The sequence below is a fragment of the Xiphophorus hellerii genome, chromosome 22 (genome assembly GCF_003331165.1).
Source record: "Xiphophorus hellerii strain 12219 chromosome 22, Xiphophorus_hellerii-4.1, whole genome shotgun sequence".
NCBI lineage: Eukaryota > Metazoa > Chordata > Actinopteri > Cyprinodontiformes > Poeciliidae > Xiphophorus > Xiphophorus hellerii.
The window spans coordinates 21,284,985-21,307,419 of record NC_045693.1 but is presented as its reverse complement, the minus strand read 5'-3'; the positions used below and the strand labels follow the sequence as shown (position 1 = coordinate 21,307,419).

General features: G+C 40.9%; 1 protein-coding gene across 5 annotated transcripts in view; it reads left to right on the top strand.

Annotated features, from left to right (window-relative positions):
• LOC116712525 (equilibrative nucleoside transporter 1-like) overlaps positions 1 to 22,435 on the top strand; it is a 42,754-nt gene that overhangs the window by 16,373 nt on the left and 3,946 nt on the right. For 4 of the 5 annotated variants that reach the window (XM_032552301.1, XM_032552300.1, XM_032552302.1 and 1 more), the window contains exons 2-11: positions 15,298 to 15,380; positions 15,525 to 15,606; positions 16,521 to 16,675; positions 17,138 to 17,277; positions 18,624 to 18,758; positions 19,336 to 19,433; positions 19,516 to 19,597; positions 20,321 to 20,406; positions 20,651 to 20,759; positions 21,917 to 22,002. In XM_032552301.1, the coding sequence (XP_032408192.1) occupies positions 15,352 to 15,380; positions 15,525 to 15,606; positions 16,521 to 16,675; positions 17,138 to 17,277; positions 18,624 to 18,758; positions 19,336 to 19,433; positions 19,516 to 19,597; positions 20,321 to 20,406; positions 20,651 to 20,759; positions 21,917 to 22,002 (1,002 nt within the window). In that variant the 5' untranslated portion in view covers positions 15,298 to 15,351. Of the gene's footprint in view, positions 1 to 12,836; positions 12,961 to 15,297; positions 15,381 to 15,524; positions 15,607 to 16,520; positions 16,676 to 17,137; positions 17,278 to 18,623; positions 18,759 to 19,335; positions 19,434 to 19,515; positions 19,598 to 20,320; positions 20,407 to 20,650; positions 20,760 to 21,916; positions 22,003 to 22,435 lie in introns of those variants that run through there. The other variant, XM_032552299.1, reaches the window with a different exon arrangement.

Here is a 22,435-nt window from a genome sequence, read left to right as displayed (position 1 = left end):
AAGCTAAACGAATGGACAAGACGACGGACTGAGAACACATCAGATGACTAGGACCCGACAGATGCAGAGACACAGGTGACATTAAATACACAGGAGGTAATCAGGGAACGAGACACACCTGGGAACAATCAAGGGGAAGACAGGACAACACGGAAACCCAAAAATGAACACAGAGAAAAAAACACAGATCCTGACAGTACCCCCCGCCCCTCTCAAGGGCGGCTACCAGACCCCCCAAAAAAACAAGTCTGAACAAAAACACAACAAGGGTGGGCAGAGGGGCGCAGGACGGGGGGTCCAGAAACAAAAAACAACCCAACAGATTGGGCGGAAACGCAGAAAGAGGCCAAGAGTCCAAAACAACCCAACAGGTTGGGTGAAGACGCTGGAGGCGGAGCTCACTGGGGAGGTCCGGAGGACGTCCGTGGTGCAGGGGTCGGGCGCTTGGAGGCGGGTCCGGCGGGCAACGTCGGCTCAGGGGCAATGGGGAGAGAGCACTGGGGAACTCGGAGGGAGCACTGGGGAACTCAGAGGAAGCACGAAGGGGCAACGAAGGATCACAAGAGGAAAGCACAACAAGAACACAGGGGAAGCACCCACTAAGCGGGGCAGTAAACCCACTAAGCGGGGCAGTAAACCCACTAACCGGGGCAGTAAACCCACTAACTGGGGCAGGCAGAGCCACCAGCCACTCCACCTGTCTGCCAGGTGCCAGGCGGGCCGCCTGGAAACCCATCACTATGGGGACCGTAGCCGAAAATGATGATGTTTAATGGTGAAAATATCCAATACAACAGTCCAAAAGCCAGGCAGCACTGCTGAGCGTAAAACCAGGGCTCAACACAGGTAGCGACAGGCTAAACGAATGGACAAGATGACGGACTGAGAACACATCAGATGACTAGGACCCGACAGACGCAGAGACACAGGTGACAGTAAATACACAGGAGGTAATCAGGGAATGAGACACACCTGGGAACAATCAAGGGGAGAACAGGACAACACGGAGACTCTGAAACAGAGGAAACTCAAAAATAAACACAGAGAAAAAACACAGATCCTGACACATTGACCATAAAAGACAAATTGTGCTGCAAATGCTTTGATCGAGTTTAATGGTTCTGAATCCAACAGGAAAAGGGGGTAACAATGATCACATTTTATGCTTTAAAGCACGAATCCATAACTTTTATCTGATGCTTCATAAAACTGAACAGAAAGTGCATCAAAAGAGATGCCGATTTGTGATGCACTTCATGAACAAAACATTCGCTTGCAGTATTTGAACTGCTGATGTTCAGTAAGAGCCAAATCATGGAAAACTGATTCATTTCAATCTCTGTCCAGTTGGTTGGCGTACATCTGCTAGAGCTTTGTAAATAAATTTGCAATGCTGCGTTAGAAAACATACATCATCTTGACTCTTCTTTCCTTCTGGACAATGAATTAATGGAACCATTGCTGTCACAATGGTTTCAAATGTTTTTCAGGTTTTTTTCTTACGGTTTAAACAGAAGTGTTGTCACTTGTAGCCTAAAACAGTTGATTTAGAGTTTGATCGCGCTTCATTTCAATGTCACACTCGCATGGTTCACTAACAAGACTGATCTCAAAACGATTTAAATATTAATAAGTTAATTGTTACATGTCCACAACAAATAAAAAATATTAGACTGGTGGTTTCCAGTTAGATGATGCTTGTTTGAAGCTGCCGTAATGACAAAACTTGAGCCATTTTGCTGCTTCTTTTCCTCATTCCTGCTCAAAACAAGAAGTAAAGCAGATGGACATTTGTAGTTTCTCAAACTTGTCTCAACTCTGTAATGTTTAACTTTTAACCGCGCCTTGCCCAGTGTTCAAGCTTGGGCAGAGACCCGCAGCATCATGAATCCCTCCAGCATACCTGACAGTCGGCATTTATCTGTTTTCCTGATAGCTCAATCCTAATCTCATCTGATCAAAACACATTTCCAGTTTCGGTCTGTTTGCTGTTTAGCAAGCCATATGATCTCTAAATCAGTCAGCTGAAATGTAGATACTTGGAGAACTGGTATTGTCAAGATGGAAGTACTGATATATTTCAATAACTCATCAAACTTGCTAGTAAGCATGCAAGTATGAAATCTCAACCGTCTGTGGATAGAGCGTGCGAAGTGTGTGCAGCTTACAGTGCGCCTCAGTGTTTAGGAGCCTTTACTGAAATAAAATGTTCACTTGTTTTTCCTGTTAGTTAAGAGAAATAAGCTTTTGTGGCACTTAATATTCACATTTTACAGCTTAGCAACTCCAATTTGATATTAGGAGAAAGATTATTAGAAGATACAAGGACATGGTTTAATATATATTTTCAAGTCTTCCTGCTTTGAGACGTTAGTATTTATATTTAATAGAGGTGAAGGAAATGTCATGTGTGTCAGAGAGGAGCTGCTGTTAAATGGGTTTCCAGAGAGACATTTGCACCTTAATCAATTTTTAAAGCCAGTGAGTTTATTGGGGCTACAAATAGCCGTTTTGAAGTCTTTTCCACTCAGCAGCAACATCCACCCAGAAGAATGTGGTTATCAATGTGGTTCTGATTCTTTTCACCAGTGGCTTGACCAGTGGGTCCATCTGTAAAGCTCTTTGTGCATCGTTATCAGGAGGGTCAATGGTTTACTTTAATCCTGTTTCAGTGAATAACGCATGAAGACTATTTTATAGACATACTGAATTAATCATTATTTAAAGGGCAGCTGGATGTGTACAAATATCACATGTGGTTGTTGTTCTTTTGAGGCTGTAATTAATGTTTTATGACCTGATAAGGAGGACAATGCTTTCTTTTCTTTATTGTCCTGATATGAAACCTTTGATTTGGTTGCAGATAGCTGAACTCTAAGAAACAGAATAAGCACGAATCAGTTTGTTGCTCTTTTCTGATTGGTCATCTGAGGACCAATTAGAAAAGCTCAACAGACATTTTGTCCAAGGCATTATTGTAGTACCGGTATTTATTCTCATACTTATTTGGACTCCGCTGGGATTATATAGATGAAATATTCTTTAAGCCTGTTTCTAAGAGTGTTCTTGTTACATAGTTTTGTTGTGTTACTGACTACTGAGATTCATTTCCTCCTGTTACTTCTGAGAAAACCACTCAGGTTTAAATCTGTCCTGATGAAATGGCATAGCTATGCGTGTGTGTGAGAGTGTGTTTCCGCACGTCTGTGTGTGTGTTTAGGAAACGACCTCCAGAAGGATGTTCTATTACCCTGATCATATGACCAGCATCAAACTATTCCTCAGTCTGGTAATAAAGGTGACTCTGTTAGAGATGGCGTACAGTGAGGAACATGAACTCTTGTCCTTTTAAACTCCTTTAACATCTACAGCTTCTAGACTTCAGCGTTGTGTTTTCCTCTAATTGCATTTTTTATATCAACGTGATCTGACTGAATATTAAAATAGTAAACGAGAACAGAGCTTTAGTTTCAACCTGGTACATTTCTGTGCCAGTTCTGAATGTCACAGAGAGGACAACCAGTAAATGTGTGAAAGTGCGCCACTGCACAGACTGCAAAGTGCTGTGTTTCTGCTGGGCACCGCTCCAGTACTGGGCAACCTTTGCCAATTGGCTCATGAGCGTTGTGCACTGTGAGAGAGACATACTTTGCAGTAGCATGGCCTTAGCGGTATGTTTTAAACTGGGCTCTGTTGTTGTTGTTGTCTATGATGCTGCTGGCTATGATAAGGTTTGGCTGGCTGAGCGGAGCAGAGAGATTAGACGCTTGTGGTGACAACCAGAGTGAGCATGGAAGTTTTGTTTCATAAACATTTTTCTTCAACAACCAGGAGCTCCTGCAGCTTTTCCTTGACAGAGCCCCAGACTTTTCTAGACTGAAGTCTCCAGAGTCCTAAGTTAAATTCTGGAGCATTATTGGAGTAACACAAAATATTACATGACGAATTTTTACATGATTTCTTCAGTCCAGGAACAGTTTAGACAAGAACGGGGAGCTGATTATAATTAGAATGAATGACAAATGGAAGTGTGGGTTGGTGCAGAGTTCATGCACATTTGATAGACAACGATTTGAGTCATTGAGGGATGTACTAAGGAGCATTTGAATTGAAGGATTGACGGATCGATGGATGATGCATGGACGGTCAGACTGTTGGATTAGTGATGGATGGATAGTTGTACAAAAGACTGTTAATTATTTGTTTTCAGCCCTCTAGTTTAGGTTTTCTTCATCAAAGTATTTTAGATGCAGTATTTTATTTCAGCCACTGGGTGGCTTCATGTTCATATTTGTTACATCTTGTTTATGGATCTGAGTAGAGTGATGCGGTTCTCAAGGCTGACTTCGTTCATTACCTCTTTCTATTGTGTGCGTCCATTGAATGTAAGTAATACTGTTGCTGATTTAGTTCGGTTTCGTAAATGTCTAAGAGCTGTAGTTGTGCTTTGTCCCGTTGAGTATTATGGTCGTTTGGTGTATTTTACTTGTATTGTTGAGAGCTAAAAGTTAGCCGTTTAGCATTAAGCTATTAAGCTCGGTTAATTAGTTGCAGCTGTTATTTGTGTTACCATTTGCAATTGAAATGCATTATTTCTCTTGTATGTTTACCGTGTGACACTATTATTTGCAGGGTTTATTATTACTATGTATGTATAATTATTATTTACATTCTCATAGTCAGACATTAACACATTTATTCAATTGTGGAAATTAGGTTTATTTGTGAAAGGGTTTACAGACAAATTCTCATAATTTGTATTTGTTTATCTTTATAGGAAACCACACACACAAGTGCCCTTATATGTATGGCTGAACCTCCCGAGCTAATTAAAAACAAGTAAAGCTCAATTCTGAACTTAGACATTCTCTTCTTTCACTAACTCACCTGAACATATGTATCAGCTGTTCTAACCCGACACCCTGGAGTGATTGTTTATCCACAACTGAACCAGCTTCAGTCTTCATTACAATTTTGGTCCTTCGAGCCGGATTAAGCAACCACTACAGTCAATATGTCAAGCCCACATGAGAGACATTGGACAGATGTAAACCGCCTACAAAGATTGATGCATATACCATCATATCTCCAGAATTATGAGGTCAGCTATACACCAAGGCACCACATTACTGAGGAGTGTTAAAAAAGAGGATAATTTAATGTTAACTTTGGACAAAACGTTTGGCTCTTTCCTCCTTAATGTCCCAGATCCTCAGCGAGTGGCGGCGGCGTGCACTAAAGTGAAACAACAACAAAGCGCGTTGACGTCACAGATCACAGAGTTTAATCTCATACAAAGCAATCAACAACAAAACTGCAGAGGAACAGAGATATGCATTTTTCTCATAAAAATAAAGACAGACAAGGGGAAGACAGACAAACACAAAACAAAGACAAACAAAAAGCAAAGACGCGTCTTTGGAGAGAGCCGATGCAAAAAGGCAAAATGGTGGCCGCTCTCTGTATTTTTTCTCCTGACACGTAATCTTATACTAAGGAGGTGTTTTCCTATTTAATTTATGCACTCAAGGCGTTCCTCCTGTTGACCAACTGGAAACTCCCTTAAGCACTCAGAGAAACTTGGAAACTCCCCCTGATCTACGCAAAGATCAAAAGGCCATCTGGCAAAACAAAGAAGCAAACTGCTGCCCTGACCCCCTGTGGCTCCCACGGTCATTCTGGGCACAGTAAAATCCTGAGATAAGACTTCACAGATACCTGTGAAATCTAAAGTCCCTCTGCCCTGCCGGGAATGCTAATTTTATGGCTTCGCCTCACAGCGGGGAGCTCCTGCCTGTCTGAATGCCTGCTCATCTGCTCAATCCCAAATGCTTGACACAAAGCTGTTCCAAATAAGAGTGCTGAATATACCTTTTATACATGTCGTAAGATTAACTGTATTAAGCACTAAAAATAATCATTTTTCCTTAACAGGAGGAGCAGCCATCTTCATCTGAAATGCTCAGATATCTTCAAAGCATGAGAGAGGACACATCTACTACACCAGCACCTACTAGTAAGCCGACGCCATATAGTGGCCACACAGGCCCACGTCAGGCAGTAAGTGCCCCCTCGGTGATTAATGATGTTCCTCCAACTCCACAAAGCCACCCACGTGACCCCATTGAGAACCTGGATCACTGTCTGCAGGAAGTGGGATTACTCAGCAAAGATGACATTTTTCCTGTAACATCTCGAAGCTCATCTCCCTTCTCCCAAGCCAAGCCTATGGATTTCAAAACTGATGATTGTATGGAACCAGAGTCGTCACATCAAAGAGAGTGTAAATCACACCGTAAAGCTCGTGATAAATCATGTGATAGCATAAGGCCACATTTTAGTAGTCCAAGCGCTCGCCATGATAGCCGCTACTACGGAGCAGAGAGGAGACAATCTTCTGATTACAGGGATCACCATGATGATTACCATGCAACACTCTATGAATGTGACAGAGAGAGAAGTCGGGGAGGCAGATACTCATCTGACCACCAACGTTCCCCCCATCTAGATCCTTCCTTTGGTAAATCCTCAGCACTAGAGTATTACCATGGTCTAGGCCTGTCACGATAGCAAATTTTGCTGAGCGATTAATTGTCTCAAAAATTATTGCATTAAACGATAATATTGTTTGAAGACCTTTTTACACCGATTTAATGGAAATGACGTAATAATCCATGCGATTTCCTGCCAAAGATAGATGCACTTTATTTTCAAAAGAACATTTAACACTGGAAATGATAAACAAAATAAACAAAACAACCAAAAACAAAAATAAAATGGATTCTCAGTCTCTATTAATAAAAAATGTACTTGAATAAAAACTAAACAACATAAAGCCAAAGTGGAAATAAACACTGCATTCAACCAAAAGAGTGCAGATTATAAAGTCTGTATATTATGTTGCCCTTCAGTAATAATTAGATTTAAATAGAGAAGATGGGCACATCGACTACCTGATGCAATAGTTCACACTACACGATTTTTTGCTCCTATTTTTCCCCTTACAACAATCTTAAAACGTTGGTCTTTCTAAGATTGTGTGGTGTGTTACGGTAGATCGTCTCCGATCTAAATCAGGGGTTTTCCCCGACTGGGAGCTTAAAATGCAGCCTGTTGAATGTGACAGGTAGCCAATCAGAAAGCGCGGATTCTCCTCTGTGCTTTCTGAGGGGAAATTACGGAGGGGAATCCCAAACAGCTGACACGGCGCAACCCGAAGTCCAGCGGACATCGGAGATGATATGTGGAAACAACATTAATGTTTATTCAACATGCAAAGAATATAGAAATGACAAGGGGAGGAGTTGGAGCGAAACCGGTAACTTTTTAGCTGTTCTTCGTTAATGTGACGTAAATAGGTTATAATGATTTTCATTCAGTCCCACAGCTCTAAGATCATTTCGTGTGCGCTGGGCTTTACACTGAGGAAATGAGGAAGGGAGGAGTCAGTGGAGAGCACCGGAGTTGAGCCTTTTTTCATTCAGTGTCATTAACAGAAAGAGAAAAAGGCCGGAAGAGACGATAATGCCGATAATTAAAATGACGTCGATAGTTTTAATTTATCGTACGATTAATTGATTTATCATTTATCATGACAGGCCTACCATGGTCCCAAACCGACTATCCCTTACTTCAACTCCAAGGACCCTCGTGAGTTTGCCAGATTGAAACTAGCCCTCGACAATTTACTCCCATATGACGCTCCAGAGCATTTTAAGTTTCAAATACTCACAGATCATCTCAAATGTGAAGAGGCGCTACTTATAGCCAACTCATACAGTAACAGTCCCCTCCCATTTACGGACACTATAAGAGCGCTCACTGAGATGTATGGTCAACTGCAGCAGCTGGCGCTGAAGAGGATTTCTGATTTAATGGATGGACCTAATATCAGACCTGGGGACATTAAAGCATTTAAGTCTTTTGCCCTTCAAGTTCGAGCCTTAGTAGGAATGCTGCAGCAACTTGGAAGCCAAGGATGGACAGAACTGAGATGTGCATCACATGTCTCTCGTCTCCTAGTGAAGTTGCCACACGACCTAAGAGCACACTTTCATAGATTTGTGAACCCTGTTCATACTCCAGTTCCAACCCTGCTTGATCTGGCCGACTGGCTTGAGTACGAAGTACGAGTTCAAGTTAGTGGTGATCAATACAGCAGTACCTCCAATAGAGAGAGACAAGCTCCACCCAAGAGCCGACGTCCTGACTACAAGTCACAAAGATCTACAGCGATTCTACTTGGCAGTCAGTCTCCTCAGTCAAAGATGAAATCAGATAGGACTCCAGCTGTGAGAGAGATCTCTCAGGACAAACCAAAAAAATACTGTCCCTTCTGCGATACAGAGCTTCATTATTTGAACCAGTGCAGCAACTTCAAAATCCTGTCAGTAGAGCAGAGGACAGAGTGGATTAAAGCAAACAGACGATGCTGGCGCTGTAGTTTTTGAGATTCTTTATTTTAATGTATTTTACATCACGTTTATTATGTTAACAGTATACCAAGAACAAACTCTTGAGAATACAATTTGTTCTTTATATCCTTTTTTTATTATTATTTGGACCTGGAAAATGTTTGAATCAGATTTCACATTTTCCCAGTTGTTTCAGACTGTGTAGGATTTTTCCAAACCACAAAGTTTGGGTCAAAGCAACCACACCTATACCAGAGCTAGGTGGAGCCGAACTTAATGGGATTCCTGTTGTGTCTCTGAGTTTGTTTTCACACAAATTACTTCATTTTGTGAAGATTTTAAATGAGAAACATGATGGGTAAAAAAAACAAAATTGCTCTCCCACCATGTCAGAAATAGAAGTGTGTGTGTTTCAAAGCTGACTGTACAGCACTTACTGTTGGGTAGAAATGTAATTATTGGTAAATTTGACAATAGATGTGTACATTTGACATCTCTTCTTGGTTCTGTTCAATTACAAGTAGACATGACAGAAGCAGGTCTGTAATTAACCGTTACATAATGTCAGCCATAGCATCTCTTCCAATTCTGCTGAAAGATGTTTTCTATTTCTTTGGAAAAGAATCTCCTACGGGTGTGTTGGATTCAAAACTGAGCTTACACACAAACACAATGACGCTTTCAGTTCTTTTAAGACATTTTGGAGACGGATTATAAGATGACTATCATCATGGGAGAACCCAAATTAGCTCCTCTGGGTTCTCCAGGAATGTCTTTGTTGCAGAAGTAAAGCTGTTTTCCCATCCCACATTCTGTGTTTGCCTTTCCCAGACAGTGGTTCCTAAGTCCTGCTGCCTGATTCCTAATGGGTTAATTGTGCGTTAGCTGCCTTCATATATAGGACTGTTATGTGCTCCGGCACATTGTATTTATTTCTGTTTATTTTTTTTCACTTGGATTATTTTGTATAGAAGTTAGTTGTATGATTTTTGTTGTTGTTGTTTAATATACTTTGGAGTTTTGATAATTCTTTCTTGTAATTGGTCCGTTAATTTGTGACGCTGTTGGACCGCCTATAAATAGGCTGGGTTGCGTCAGGTAAAGGCGACGCCCACTCCCAACCAACACCCAGGATGCGTTCTGACGCGGTGCGCACGTCTCCAGCCTGCCGCACGGTAGTTTTTGTTAGCTGTTTGTTTGGTTGATGTTTTTTTGTTGTAATTTTTGACCTGGTGGGACCGGTTGTCCTGTTTTCGATTTTTCTTTAACAGTAGTTTCTTTTTTCTTGTAGTCCGGTACTAGCAGGGGCTTCGACGGCCCTGTATAGGGTTGGCTCCCTGCTGTACCGTTTTGTTCTTTTTGATCGGCTCATCAGGTCCAACTTTCTGTTTATACTTTGGGATTTTTGTTTTCTTTTTTTTTTGGGACACGGGGAACCGAGGATTTAATATCTCTTATCTCTTTCTCTTTACAGAAAAATCAAAAGAAGCTCATCTTAAAGAAAAGGTCGAGAGAATTGAAAATAAAAATTACTTTTGAATCCTCATTTTTGTCTTAGTGTCCTCAAATATGTTGTGCCCTTTGTGGACGTAACATATTTATGGGGGCTCGTCTGAACAAGGTTTACCTTTAGCGCCTAGTTGTGTCCTGAGCTTGTTTTGCGTTTGTTCCGGTTGTGTGGTTTTTCTCTGCAGTTTGGAACAGCTGGTGTGCGTTGCGGTGGTTTAATTGAGATTGTGGGCGTGGTTTTCTGGTAGCTTTTGTTTGTGCATGGGCTTTTAGCGCGGAGTGTGGCTTGATTCTGTGGTCTAGACATGGAGTTTGACCTGGATGAGTTTGTTAGGAAGCCGTGCTGCGCGCGTAACTGCGCACGACGTGGACACATCAGGGAAGGTAAGAGCAAGCTCATCCGGACAGGTGCGCAACACCGGGACGGGTGTAACGTCTGGAGTAACTAACACTCGACCCCCAGCCAAATCGTTGCCCATGATCATGGAGACGCCGGGTATGGGGAAACTAGGGCGCACTCCAACCACAGCGTCACCAGACCACAGCTCAGACTGGATCACGACTTTAGTCTGTTTACCTTTCTTTTTCTGAATGGGTTGAGTTTTTTTTTTTTACAGGTTGCCTCAATCCCCATTCAGAGTCTTTGTGTGGGGGTGTTATGTGCTCCGGCACATTGTATTTATTTCTGTTTATTTTTTTTCACTTGGATTATTTTGTATAGAAGTTAGTTGTATGATTTTTGTTGTTGTTGTTTAATATACTTTGGAGTTTTGATAATTCTTTCTTGTAATTGGTCCGTTAATTTGTGACGCTGTTGGACCGCCTATAAATAGGCTGGGTTGCGCCAGGTAAAGGCGACGCCCACTCCCAACCAAGACCCAGGATGCGTTCTGACGCGGTGTGCACGTCTCCAGCCTGCCGCACGGTAGTTTTTGTTAGCTGTTTGTTTGGTTGATGTTTTTTTGTTGTAATTTTTGACCTGGTGGGACCGGTTGTCCTGTTTTCGATTTTTCTTTAACAGTAGTTTCTTTTTTCTTGTAGTCCGGTACTAGCAGGGGCTTCGACGGCCCTGTATAGGGTTGGCCCCCTGCTGTACCGTTTTGTTCTTTTTGATCGGCTCATCAGGTCCAACTTTCTGTTTATACTTTGGGATTTTTGTTTTCTTTTTTTTTTGGGACACGGGGAACCGAGGATTTAATTCTCTTTATCTTCACAGAAAAATCAAAAGAAGCTCATCTTAAAGAAAAGGTCGAGAGAATTGAAAATAAAAATTACTTTTGAATCCTCATTTTTGTCTTAGTGTCCTCAAATATGTTGTGCCCTTTGTGGACGTAACAAGGACTCTGTGTGTAGTCAGGGCCAGTCAGATGCACCATGTGATTTGTTACGCCAGTAAACTATATGAACTACATTTAGTTTAGTACGTGTATCTATATTCATTAATCTTGCAGGATCCAAGTGTTTGTGTTTTTAATTGAAAACTGATGCATTGTTTTTTTTTTTCTTTTGCACTCCGGTTTAGTTTTTTTTTCCCCCCTGGATGTCCCAAACACTTTTCAATCAATTCATAAAAATACTCAATAAATTGTGAATAATGGCAATAATACAATGTTTCTGGGATTTATTTTAAATTAAATTAACAAATGCGTTAACTTTTTGTCTCTGGTAAAGTCCATAACTGTGGTTTGACTTGAAGAACAGGAACTTCTTTGTGTCAGTGGGTAACTTCTCACTGGAGCTGAGAAAAATCACATGTGGCGTTCCCCAGGGCTCCATCTTGGAGCCTCTCTTAATATTTACATTCTCCTTCTAGCTCAGATTATAATAAGTAATAAGATTAGCTGTTATAGCTCTGCAGATGATACTCAGCTCCACATTATGTCACCAGGTGAATCTGAACCCATTTAAGCATCGAACAGATGCTTAGAATAAATCAATGTGTGGATCAGCCACAAAGTTCTTCAGATGAAAAAAACAAAATGGTTTTCGAACCAGAGGAAGAATGATCAAGACACACAAGTCTAGTTATTACCGCTGAAAACTAGACCCAAAATCTGGGTGTGGTGATGGACTCGGACCTGAACCTTCTGAGTCACATAAAGACAGCCACAAAGAACATTTCTAGGATTAGAGGACTTGTGTCTGAGCGGGATCTAGAGAAACTCATCCATGCATTTATCTTTAGTCGCATCGATTACTGCAACAGTGTCTTCACAAGTCTGACTGACAAACCAGTCGTCCAGCTGCAGCTGATCCAGAACGCTGCTGCTCGTGTTCTCACTAAAACCAGGAAGATAGCAAACATCACACCAGTTTTAAATTCCCTACACCAGCTCCCTGTAGCTCAGAGAATAGACTTTATATTACTGAAATCACTGAACGGCTTAGCAACACAATACATTAAAGATCTGCTGTTAGTGTATTAACCTTCCAAACCTCTCAAGTGTTCTGGTTCTGGTCTTCTCTGCATTCCCAGAACCAAACATGGAGCAACAGCATTCAGTTCACTCTCCTAAAAATATATCTATAAGCCAAATTTAGCTTCATCTAGTTCTTTGCAATTGCAAAATTGTAGATGACTGTGTTGAAGTGAGGTTAAAACATGCATGTGTCACATAGAGTGCTATTTTAGCTAGGATGGTGCAAATAGGATAAAAACAATAAAAAGCGAGCAGGGTGGGGTGCTTTATGAGGAGTTTGTGGTCATATCGCTGAGGAAGAAACAGACAGAAATCACATGCAGGACCAAACATCGCTCCATAATTTTTCAGGAGTTTACGTCGACATGCCAGGGATGGTCACATGCGCGTGAGTGGAATGTGAATGTAAAGCTGCACAACAAGGGTTGGGTTGAGGACTCCAGGGTCTGAGGCCTGGAGGAGGAGATGCAGAGTGGGCTAGGTCTAGTGTTTAGTTGGGTGTTAACCTAGCGAACTTCTCTATGGTATAAATGAGGCGTGCGGGGCTTGTTCAGCCGTTGTGTTAGTTGATGAGAGGAAGCTGGGGTCTCCAGTCTGCGTTTAAAGGCTGCTGGACAGTAAGTCTCTTTTGTTTCAGGGTACTTTGTCATGTTTTGTTATTTAGAGAGTGTAGAGAAATGTGTTGAGATATTGCGGCATTCTGAATTGTGTTTTACAATCGTTACCTAACTTTATTCACAAGCGGTAGGGTTTCTGTGTACTGTTGACTGTGTTTGACCACTTTCTGCATTTTTCACCCTGTAATGACTGAAATGTTTCCAATTAGGAAGTAGAGTTGTTGCCACATCTGTTTCTTAAGATTTGCGATGCTCTGCCAACTCAGCTGGCCAGAAGCCGCAGTGATTTCTGCTGAAAAGTTAATCTGCCGGTTCCGTCTAAAAACCACGATCGTTTGTTATGTTGAAATCAGCACTTCTTCTTTCTCCGGATGTCTATTTGAGCAGCCTGTGCCAGCTTGCTGCCAACTTTTTGTTCTTGCTTTTATAAATAATGTCTCTGCCTGGAAAATAACATTTTGTGAATTAATTAACTTACAGCAGAGGCTTGGGAGGCAGTATGTAAATATAATTAGTTACCAGTTGGGGGGGGAGCAGCTCTGAACATTTAAAATAAATAGCACTGCCTCCAAAACACAAAATCTAAACAAATGGAGATATTACAAACATACAGAGATCAGAATTTTTGTCACTTATTCAAGGTTTCCCCCAGAAAACTTGCTAAACATCCAGCTGCCCGTCGGGTTTCTCATTTAAAAGATGACCGGAAATTTGAAAGTATCACTTGATAATTATGTGTTATTGAAAGGTTGGGAGATTAACACCTGAACACCAGCTATATAGTCTTAATAAATGCAAACCTTTTAAAAACACTTAAATAAATAAGCAATGCTTAGCCTGGCGGGGACACAAGTGAAGCCTGGTGGCCCGCCAGTAGGCCTGTCGCGATAAACGATAAATCGATTAATCGTACGATAAATTAAAGCTATCGACGTCATTTTAATTATCGGCACTATCGTCTCTTCCGACCTTTTTCTCTTTCAGCTAATGAGACTGAATGAAAAAGGGCTCAACTCTGGTGCTCTCCACCGACTCCTCCCTTCCTCATTTCCTTAGTGTAAAGCCCAGCGCACACTGCACAATCTTAGAGCTGCCGGCCGATTGTCGGCTCATTTTCAAAACCTGACAGACCACACATTAGCCGACAGAAATCCTAGATATAACAGTGCGAATGGTTCGTTCCTGCCGTGTGTCCAACAATGGGCACAAAATAATGGCTACAAGTCCAGTGAACTAATTTTAAAACCAGGCATTAATCAATGCTTTACTACAATCTACCTGCAATGCATGTAACTAGTGTCAGTCCTGACTGAATGAAAATCATTATAACCTATTTACGTCACGTTAACGAAGAACAGCTGAAAAGTTACCGGGTTTATTAACTGCGGTAGCAATTTCGCTCCAACTCCTCCTCTTGTCATTTCTATATTCTTTGCATGTTGAATAAACATTAATGTTGTTTCCACATATTATCTCCAATGTCCGCTGGACTTCGGGTTGCGCCGTGTCAGCTGTTTGGGATTCCCCGACGTAATTTCCCCTCAGAAAACAGGGAGGAGAATCCTCGCTTTCTGATTGGCTGCCTGTCACATTCAACATGCTGCGTTAAGCTCCTAGTCGGGGAAAAACCTGATTTGGATCGGAGCGGCCAAGATGATCTACCGTAACACACCACACAATCTTAGAAAGACCAATGATCTAATATTGTTGTATGGGGAAAAATAGGAGCAAAAAATCATGTAGTGTGAACTATTGCATCAGGTAGTCGATGTGCCCGTCTTCTCTATTTAAATCTAATTATTACTGAAGGGCAACATAATATACAGACTTCATAATCTGCACTCTTTTGGTTGAATGCAGTATTTATTTCCACTTTGGCTTTATGTTGTTTAGTTGTTTTTTTTTCCAAGTGAGTTTTTTATTAATGGAGACTGAGAATCCATTTTATTTTTGTTTTTGGTTGTTTTGTTTATTTTGTTTATCAGTTCCAGTGTTTAGTGTTCTTTTGAAAATAAAGTGTATCTATCTTTGGCAGGAAATCACATGCATTATTACATCATTTTCATTAAATCAGTGTAAAAAGGTCTTCAAACAATATTATCGTTTATCGCAATAATTTTTGAGACAATTAATCGCTCAGCAAAATTTGCTATCGTGACAGGCCTACCCGCCAGGCTTGTAATACACTGAGGGAAACCCTGTTATTGTAATATGTTAATATTCAGTACGAACCAGATCCGTTTTTTTCCCTTCCATATTTTAGAACATCTATTTACACGAAGAAGGAATAGATTCTGCTGACTGTGAAAAATATAAATTTTTTTCTGTTCATTTCAGACCTGGTGCTCCCCAATCAAAGACTGAACACAAACCAGACACAGATTGAAAACCATGACGGCCATCAACGCACCTCAGGACAGGTGAGACTCGTTACTGTAAACCAGAGATAAGATCTCTGTTTTGAACAAAACGCTCCTGTCTTTAGCATCCAGGCCTGGATGAAATCAATTTGTCGATCTAAAGATGCTTCACTAATGAACTCTCATCTGGATTTCCTTTCCCAGATACCACGCAGTATGGATTATTTTTTTTATCCTGGGCTTGGGGACACTTTTACCGTGGAATTTCTTCATGACAGCAACAATGGTAAGATGTTTCTTCATCTTACCAACGAGCCTATTGTAATAATAAAAGATTTACTCCACAACCCAAACGAACTTTATTAATCAGCGTGTCTGAAATAATCCAGTTAGGTGGATTTATCTTGATCCTTTAAAAATGTAAATTATTTTTATGAGCAATAAGAAATGCTGACTTTGCTAAAAAAAAAAATAAGACAAAAAGTCTGGAATTTTATATTGAAATACTTTCTTCTTATGGCTCCTAATGTGATTTAATGCAATTATGTTCAAGAGACCAAAAGGAACCAGTGCATCATTCAGTTGTTCTCTCTGTAAATCTTGTGAGAAAAACATAAGACCAGTTGGTAGTTTTCTCCAAGTCAAGTATTGAACACAAGGATCACATTTTTATATATTTTCCCACTTGTAAACTCTACATCTGGTGGAAAAGTACCACTGGGCATCACCCTGAACAAACCATCCCCACAATGAAACGTGGTGGTAGAAGCATCATGCTGTGGGAACCATTTTCTTCAGCCATGATAGACAAGCTGGTCAGAGTGAATGGGAAAGTGGTTTATCTTCCAGCAGGACGCATCTTTGATTTAAGAGATTGAAGAGTTTGAAAACAGAAGTTTACAGATTCTCTCCATTTAATCTGACTGAGTTTCAGCTTCTTTAGCAAAGACGAACGGCCAAAAAAAGTCAGTCTAGATGTACAAAGCCGGTAGAGACGAACCCCAGAAAACATTTTAGTTGAGGAAGTTTAGGGGATGTAAATATTGTTGCTAGACGCATCAGTGTGATTTATGTACTTTCGTAAATGAAAAGCATCCCTGTCATTTCCCTCCACATGGCACCAGCCTGTGACTCCATTCTGCTCTGTGGCAGTGAGAGAACTGCGCTAATGCCTCTGCACTCCTCTATTCTCTCCCTCAGTACTTCACAAGCCGACTGAAAGATCCAATAACCGAACACAACAATGCAACTTCAGAACGCAACATGCTGGAGTCAAAGTTCAACAACGTCATGACGCTGTGCGCCATGGTGCCTCTGCTCATTTTCACCTGCCTCAACTCCTTCATACACCAAAGGTAACGCTCGTCTTCTCTGCCACACGAGGTCAAACGCGCTAACAACTGTGTTGGATCTACAGGATGTTTGTTTTTTACTTTTTAACGTGACTGCTCCTTTGCGATATTTACTGAAGGAGAGATCATGCAGCATGAGCATCGGTTTCATCCTCTCATAAGGGATGTGTGTGTTTATGTCATGTTTGCTTTAATTCGACGTCAGTGAATGTTTTCCTTGAACAAACACAGGCAGGAATGCTATTTATGTTTCCCACATCCCTCTTCTCACCTTGGATTTTCTCTTGTCTTTTTTTTTACACCTACTTTTTTTTGGTTTCCTTCCGCTTACCGCCACAGAAGAAAAGCTAGGACATTGTGACTTTCTGCATTTATTCTAGAACGTATTTTGTTCTTATCATTGTCAGAAAACAGGTGAATGATTTTCTCTCACTTTCTGTATCGTCCTGTTTTGTTTTGTTTCAGAATCTCTCAGAAGTTGCGCATCTCGGGCAGCTTGGCCGTCATCTTCCTAGTTTTCATGGTGACGGCCATCATGGTCAAAGTGGACATAGAGCCCGTTCCCTTCTTCACCCTCACTATGATTAAGATTGTCTGCATCAACTGTGAGTGGTTTTGCCACATCTGAAGTTTTAAAATGTTACACACTCTGTGGAGTCGCCCACAGACCACTTTCCTGTTTTGGAACATGTGTTGATGTGTTGTTACATGTGTCTAAGCATGAGAAACTTAAGAAGATTGTGTGGAAGATCGTGTCCTTTCACGTCTTTAAAGACTGAGTTTAACTTTTGACACAATCCTCGTCTGAATAGTACATGAACACTGGGATCGATAGTGTGGATCTACAGCCTTCCTCCATGTCAGAACTGACAGTTTTACTTTTGTTGCTCATAATCTTGTATTTATTTGATTTGATTTATTTATGCCACTGAAATGAAAGGCAAATATGCAGTAGTACGACAGAAGCACTGCCAGTGGTTACAAAAGACAAAAAAATAAAGAATAAAATAAATACTTAACTACTGGAGCTCAATAACCAGGTTATAGGTAAAGACAAACAGGAAGGTCGGGTGTTTTGAGTTTTAGCTCACAGACACATTTTCATATGTATAGATTACTTAACTATCATTTCTTAAAACGTTTTGGAACTTACATTTACTTTAAAGACAAAAATATATAAATGGGATTTATGAAGGTTGAGAACTCTCGCCAACTTTGACCCCATGATCCAATATGGCTTCCGTTAAATGCAGTAAAAGCTGCTGTAATGAACTGATTATTTTCAGTGCTGCCTACTTGTGTCTCATTAGCACAGTGGTATGGATAGTAATGTACAAAATATGTTTTTTAATATGTTCCTTTAGGTTTCCAATGGATAATATGCACAACATTAGCAGATACTGTTAAACTGAGGGCAACATGACTTCCAGCCAGTGGAGCACAGCATTAAACCATGGCCTAGTTAAAGCACAACACAACCTTGTATAAATGGTGAAGCTCCTCTGTCGGACTGAATTAGACTTGTCTTCTTCCATGTCCATTTCACGTTAGGAATTTTATAGCGATGGGAAAACCTCCAAGCCCTAAACCCTACCAGAGCTTCCCGCTGAGATTCTCAACACAGTCTCTCTTCTCGCTGTGTTTGTTTATTTGCAACAAGTCACAGCACAGCGGGGATAAGCTCATCCTCCTCCTTCTCCCCATTTGGTCGGTTCTGACCCGCATGTTCTCATGCACGAGGAGCCCGACGTGTTTTCATTTTTTCTTTAAAGGAGAACGCGGTGACCCCTAGAGCTTTGATGTTCAGCTCATAATTTCTGCATGCAGCTCAGACATTAGCTGTAGTTGAGGAAGTCATTTCTGCAGCGGAGTAATGGTTTAGTTTCTCTTCTTCTGGTCTTTGTATGTGTTCCTCTGTGTTTTAAGCTGTTTGATGTTCGTGTCTCACCAGCGTTCGGCGCCGTTCTTCAGGGCAGTCTGTTTGGACTCGCAGGGATTCTGCCCGCCTCCTACACCACTCCCATCATGAGCGGACAGGGTCTGGCTGGCACCTTTGCTGCCTTCTCCATGATCTGCGCCCTGGCCAGTACGTATCTACAACGTTCTGGTCCAGTCAAAGGACAGCTGCGTACACTAGTGGTGGTTCTGGTTTACTTAAGGTGCATTTCCACTGGCACTTAGCGCACTAACCGGTTGATCAGCGGTTCGGTTCTGACGAATATGCTTAGTAATGAGTCTATGTCTTGGGTAATTATAGATGATTAATCAGTGGCTCCTCAGTAACAAATCTGTTTCTTATAAGTTGTTTATCTTTCAATAAAAACTGCTGGGACTTTTTTCGGTTAGTCTAGTTGCCATTCACCTTCACATTTTACTACTCTAAAGGGCTTTACACTGTATTTCTTACTGAACCCATCACACCACCTCATATAAAGTGCCCTAATTTCTCAATTATCGCTGGTATTAACCAGCTTCCCAAGAGCAAAATATTGTTTATTTAAAAATGAGAATCATCCACATGATATTTTTCTAATTTGGACACATTTCCACATTGAAACATGGATTTGATACTAATCACACCACTAGATATTCTTCTTTTTCTGAACATAGACGTTAAAAAGTCATTATAATTTAGTGATTTTGTATGTTGTTTCTGACTTCAGGCGGATCAGAACTGCAGGACAGTGCTTTTGGTTACTTTGTCACAGCCTGCGTTGTTATTCTTCTGGCCATTATGTCCTACTTCATGCTGCCTAAGATGGTAAAACTCACCAACTCTGACAATAACGCTGCTTTTCTTGTCCTCCTCGTTAACTTGGTGATGGTTGTGTTTTCATCACCAGGAGTTCTTCCAGTATTACATGGAGAGTAATAGATCAGCACCGTCTGCTGATGAGGAAAACAAGATGGACTTACTGAAGAAAGGTACAGGAAACATTATCGCTATTTAAAACGAGATTGTTAAACTGAGTTTCTCAGCAGGAATATGCTGCAATATCTGTGAACAAAAAGAACTTCTTCACCCCATTAGCCTCTGGAGGATTTTAACTTTCTGTCTGAGAAATGCCAGGAAGTCTGAATGTGGTTTTCATTTTTACGTCATGAGAAACATCCAGCTATTTTTGCGACGTTCAGTAGTTGTTATTTGTTTATTTTTGCTGAATGCAGAGTTTTCAGTTCTTTCTGCGATCTGGAGTTAAATTTTAAATCCTGCTGCTCATCTGGCATTCAGCTACAAAAAAAAAAACAGCATTTCCATCCAAATCGTTGTAAACCAGGTGCCTGTTTTCCTCCGAAAAGCAAAACAAACAAGTGTATTTTCTACCAGACTTTACAAAAAAAAGTGCTACACTCTGCTTTGGCGAATATTATCTTTTCAGACTCTGAGTGTTGCTCGACTGGAAACAACTGGAAACTTCTGAAATCACATTTGATCCGGCAGAGATCAGAAAGAGAGACGCTTCTCCAACTTTCAGTTTGGAGACAGTGAATGCATGTGACTTGTCTGGGCAGAAACTGTCTGCAGTGGGAAAATATTTTGTTTGTGACTTGACTTTGTGCGTGTTGGGTTGTTGATGTTTGGGTTGGCTACGGCAGCGACGAGCGCAAACTAAAGCCTTATCTTGGTTTGTTTATTTTGTTGCTCAGAAAATCAGGACGAGAAGCGACCGGGGACGGATCTGATGGAGGAGGAAACCAGCGGCGGCACGTCTGTGTTCAACATCTTCAAACAGGTCTGCTCACATCTTATTAGTTATGACTTGAGGTGAAAAACCTGCAGAAATATTAATAATTTAAGCTTAATGTGTCTCCTTTAATCTCGTGAAAACACGTGATCAGACATTTCAGTGTTTTTAGATTAGCATGTTTCCATATGTTGCGTCGTCGCTGCCCTCAGCAGAGAGGCGACCAGATGTACAGCAAACGACAGAGACGGAGCGTAATATTGATAATATCATCCTTGTGCTCTCTGATCAGATCTGGGTGATGGCTCTGTCTGTGTGCTTCATCTTCACCGTCACCATAGGAACGTTCCCGTCGGTGACCGTAGACGTGAAGTCGACGGTGGCGAACGGCAGCGCCTGGAGTGAGTCTGGGAAGGGAGATTGTGACCAATAACGCAATAAAATAAAGTTCTCAGCGCCTGAAAAAGTTCCTGAGAATAATTTCTTTTTTAAATCGAAATGATTTTTTTAAACTTGAATTACTAAAATTAAGAAACTTTTCAATTTTATCCTAATTTTATTGAGATGGTCCTTCAAGTAACATCGGTGATGTTTTGTCTAAAATTGACTTTAAGTTTGGAAGTTATTGTGAGTAAATTTGTGAAAAATAAAGTGAATCATTTCTGAATAATTTTAGTCACACTTAAAGATTTAAAACTTCGGTTTTTAGCATGAAATCATGCTGCTGCTCGAAAACTGAAATGAATTTAATGGATGGCACTAAACGAGGAGAATGCTGTATTTTCACATCATCTTCACTTCGGCCTCCATTTATACATACATGTTTGATTTCCAGTGCTAGTATAAGTACGGCTGGGTGAAACGGTGTAAAAATAAAATCTCGTTGGTTTCCTGTTTTCAATTCTAATCAACGTTTACCAGAAGAAGGTCTTAAAATAACAAGTAAAAAGGCGTTTTAATGAGAAAAAAGCTTCCGTAGAGTTATCAAAATCTGCTTGAGGAGCTCAGTCTGTCGTTTCAAAGTCCTGCTACTGATAATATTTTGATAGTGACATGCTGAAAGATTAAGTGTGTTTTTATCTTTAAAAGTGATACCAGGGTATAACTTCACAAGATGCTGAACACGTTTTATTTTATTTTATTTAGTGTGTTCTCATAATGGTCCGACTTTGTTCTGGCGATATTGAAACGCTGTTCTGGTATTTTCTCAACTTTATTGTCATACAACTTTATTTTCTTATTATTACAGCTGTATTTTTGTAATATTATAACTTTGTTATTGTAGTTAAAAAATAAGCCCTTAATAAAAGATAAATTAAAGATGGCCGCCCTGGGCGTGCTGACACCACTCTGAATGTTTTGGTGTGCCGTGACGTTGTTCCCATCAGCAGACAGGTGACCACAGGCACACCTCTAAAAATGAAAGCCAAAAATTGAGTCGATAAATTTTGACTTTATCGACTCAAAAGCCAAAAATTGAGTCGATAGTCGATTTATCTCCTGGCCTTTCAAGTCATGTTTCCGTTTTAAAAGCCTCTTTGCTCTGATCTTTCTCCAGAGACGTACTTCATCCCCGTGTCGTGTTTCCTCCTCTTCAACATGATGGACTGGGCCGGCAGGAGCCTGACGGCCGTCACCATGTGGGTCAGTAGCAGCGCCGATACGCTGATTTGACCGCAACACACCAACAAGCCCACCTGTACGTCTGCCTCTTTAAACCGTCCATGAATCTGCAGGAACAGCAGAGAAAGTTCTCTTCGCCGCGTTAGACACAGACGCTCGCTGCGTCAGATGTTTACCCCGAGTGAATCTATGCCTCGTGAGGAACGCTGGAAAATCAAAAGTTGTTTCCTGTTGAATGTCCGGAAGGCGAGGTTATTTTGCTATTTTGCAGATGTTTGCTTTGGAGAGCAGTCTTGTGTCTTTTCTTTCCGAGTGAAAAAAGTCTCTATATAGTTCAGAGGAAAAAAGACGATGGGGATCCTAAAGGAATAATGGCGGCGGGGTCACAGACGCTGAACTCAGTGACTCTGAGTCATTCAGACATTTTTAGATCATTTCTCAGCAGCAATAAAAA